The following is a 2978-nucleotide window of genomic DNA, read 5'->3' as shown; positions in this document are numbered from 1 at the left end:
TATTTTAATTAGATACTTTAGTCGCTTTAGAAAACGTAATATCACAAATGCGTCACAATTTATACAGGTTTCTTCGGCATGTATCGATGTCTGACTTTTTAAATGTGATCGAAGAGGAAACAATTGGTAACAGATATCGAATTTATACGGTATTTATTTGGTATGTGTCATTGTATGCCGCCTTAAAGTTTTTTTAAGAGCAAAAGTTCGATTACATGTATCACATTTAAACGGTTTTTCGCTGGTATGTATCCTCATATGTCTTATTAAAATTGATCTCTGAGAAAGCGCTTGATCACAGTTATCACATTTAAACGGTTTTTCGCCGGTATGTATCCTTGTATGGATCGTTAAATGTGATTTCTGAGAAAACGCTTGATCACAGGTATTACATTTGTACGGTTTTTCGCCGGTATGTATCCTCTTATGTCTTATTAAAATTGATCTCTGAGAAAACGCTTGATCACAGTTATCACATTTAAACGGTTTTTCGCCGGTATGTATCCTTGTATGGATCGTTAAATGTGATTTCTGAGAAAACGCTTGATCACAGGTATTACATTTGTACGGTTTTTCGCCGGTATGTATCATCTTATGTCTTATTAAACTTGATTTATAAGAAAACGCTTGCTCACAGCTATTACATTTGTACGGTTTTTCGCCGGTATGTGTCCTTATATGTTCTGTTAAAAGTGATTTCCATGAAAACGCTTTATCACAGTCGTCACATTTATACGGTTTTTCACCGGCGTGTGTCCTTGTATGCCTCGTTAAATGTGATTTCTGAGAAAAAGCTCTATCACAGTCATCACATTGAAACGGTTTTTCGCCGGTATGTGTCGTTGTATGCATTTTTAAAGTTCTTTTAAGAGCAAAACCTTGATTACATGTATCACATTTAAACAGTTTTTCACCGGTATGTATCTTTGTATGGCTAACTAAATTTGATTTCTGAGAAAACGCTTTATCACAGTTATCACATTTAAACGGTTTTTCACCGGTATGTGTCATTGTATGCGTTTCCAAATTTCTTTTAAGATTAAAAGCTCGATTACATGTATCACATTTAAACAGTTTTTCACCGGTATGTATCTTTGTATGGCGTATTAAATTTGATTTTATAGAAAACGCTTTTTCACAGTTAACACATTTAAACGGTTTTTCACCGGTATGTGTCCTTGTATGAATTATTAATGTTGATTTCTTTGAAAATGCTTGATTACAGGTATTACATAAGTACAGTTTTTCACCGGTACGTGTCCTTGTATGACTTGTTAAAATTGATTCGTAGAAAACGCTGATCACGGTATCATATTTGAACGCATTTCACAGTATGTGACCTGTATGCTTCGTTAAATGTGATTCTGAGAAAAAGCTTGATCACAGTTATCGCATTTATACTGCTTTTCAACGGTATGTGTCCTTGTATACTTTGAAAATTTGGATGCTGTAGACATTTTATCACAGTTATTATCCAATGGATTTTTCTTTCGGCAGTTAGTTATGATATCAGCAGAATAGCTTTCGCTTAAAGCTGTTCCTTCAAATTCAAAACAGTCAACATAATTTACTTCAGTTTTTATTTCTTCATCAATTGTGTTAACTTTCTCTTTATATTCATACGTTTTTTCACCAGTTTGCGCACTTGTATGCTTCCTTAATTTGGATGCTGTATACATTTTATCACTGTTATTATCCAATGGATTTGTCCTTAGGCAGTTAGTTATGATGTCAGCGGAATTGCTTTCGCTTAAAGATGTTCCTTCAAATGCAAAACAATCAATACAATTTACTTCAGTTTTTATTTCTTTATCAATTGTGTTAACTTTGTCTTCAGTTTCAGTTCTAAAAAATAAAATAAAGTTTTTTAAAAATGTTACCTACCTTTTATCAAATGAAGGAAAATAACTTTTACTACATAGTACGTATATTTTAATTACTAGTGAGGGTATACCTTATAACCAATTTGTTATTATATTTTTCAAAATATTATATAAAACATAGGTACAAATATGAACAAACACATTTTTTATTTAAACTCTATTCATATACAGATAAACGTATTTTAAATTATAATATGTAATATAATCAAATATAATGTACAATAATTAAAGCATTTTTTGTGGATATGTCCAGTGATAAGTAGTCAAAATAATGGTTCAATTTTCAACTTCAGTATCCCTTTTAGTGTTAAAATGAGTTTATTTTTACTCAGGAGAGTAGAAATTTAAAATTACGTCTAATTTCCAAATTATTGGAGACAAAATTATCAATAATTAATGAAAAATTTTACCTTTGAATTATATACCCACTAACTACATTTAATATTTCAAGTTTATAGAATAAATACTTAGGTATAATTATTATTATCGCAAATACTCGTAATAATAATATTGATACTGCTGAAGCACTATAGTATTTGAATCCAGATATTAATTTAAGAAGTAGGTACATTTGAAGATTATTTTTATGAAGGCATCACAATATCATATGCATTCCAGTAAATATAAGATGTTTTATTAATAACAATATGACAGATATAAAGTAGAATTTATGTTGATTTGTTATAATAGATAGTGTCATTTTATGTAAATAAAACAGAATTTGATTGTATAATATTTATAATAGAATTGATTAGGCAAAGTTTGAGTATACAATTTTTCCGTTTCTTTTTCGTTAACATCAATTAAAATTGACCACTAACACAGTTAGTATCTATTTCTAATAAGAGTTATTATTATTTTATTTAAACGTATTTTCTGAACCTAATTATACACAAACGATATTTGTATTATTTAATAATTAATAGATATCATGAGGGTATTTTAACAATGGAAAATAAACCAATTAAAGATTTTGCGAATGGTAGAATTAACCTAACAATGAGTCTATTTTTACTCAGGAGAGTCGAAATTTAATATTTTAAATTCTGAGCAGAGTGATGAATGTGTTTATCTATTAATTTATATATTATGATT

The 2978-nt window shown here is 29.1% G+C and overlaps 2 protein-coding genes across 3 annotated transcripts in view; both read right to left on the bottom strand.

Annotated features, from left to right (window-relative positions):
* LOC100168778 (zinc finger protein 271-like) overlaps positions 1 to 2978 on the bottom strand; it is a 68502-nt gene that overhangs the window by 40506 nt on the left and 25018 nt on the right. The window lies entirely within an intron of this gene.
* On the bottom strand, positions 7 to 1336 carry LOC103307920 (zinc finger protein 665-like). Its single transcript, XM_008180409.3, has one exon. The coding sequence runs from the start codon at positions 1009 to 1011 to the stop codon at positions 154 to 156; it is 858 nt and encodes a 285-aa protein (XP_008178631.2). The 5' UTR covers positions 1012 to 1336; the 3' UTR covers positions 7 to 153.

Source organism: Acyrthosiphon pisum, chromosome A3 (genome assembly GCF_005508785.2).
Source record: "Acyrthosiphon pisum isolate AL4f chromosome A3, pea_aphid_22Mar2018_4r6ur, whole genome shotgun sequence".
NCBI classification, from domain to species: Eukaryota; Metazoa; Arthropoda; class Insecta; order Hemiptera; family Aphididae; genus Acyrthosiphon; species Acyrthosiphon pisum.
Note: the sequence above shows the minus strand (reverse complement) of the source record. Positions and strands in the feature narration are given on the sequence as shown.

Excerpts from the sequence above, each read along its gene's own strand:
- LOC103307920 (XM_008180409.3), bottom strand. The coding sequence starts at position 1,011 with ATGACACATACCGGTGAAAAACCGTTTAAATGTGATAACTGTGATAAA.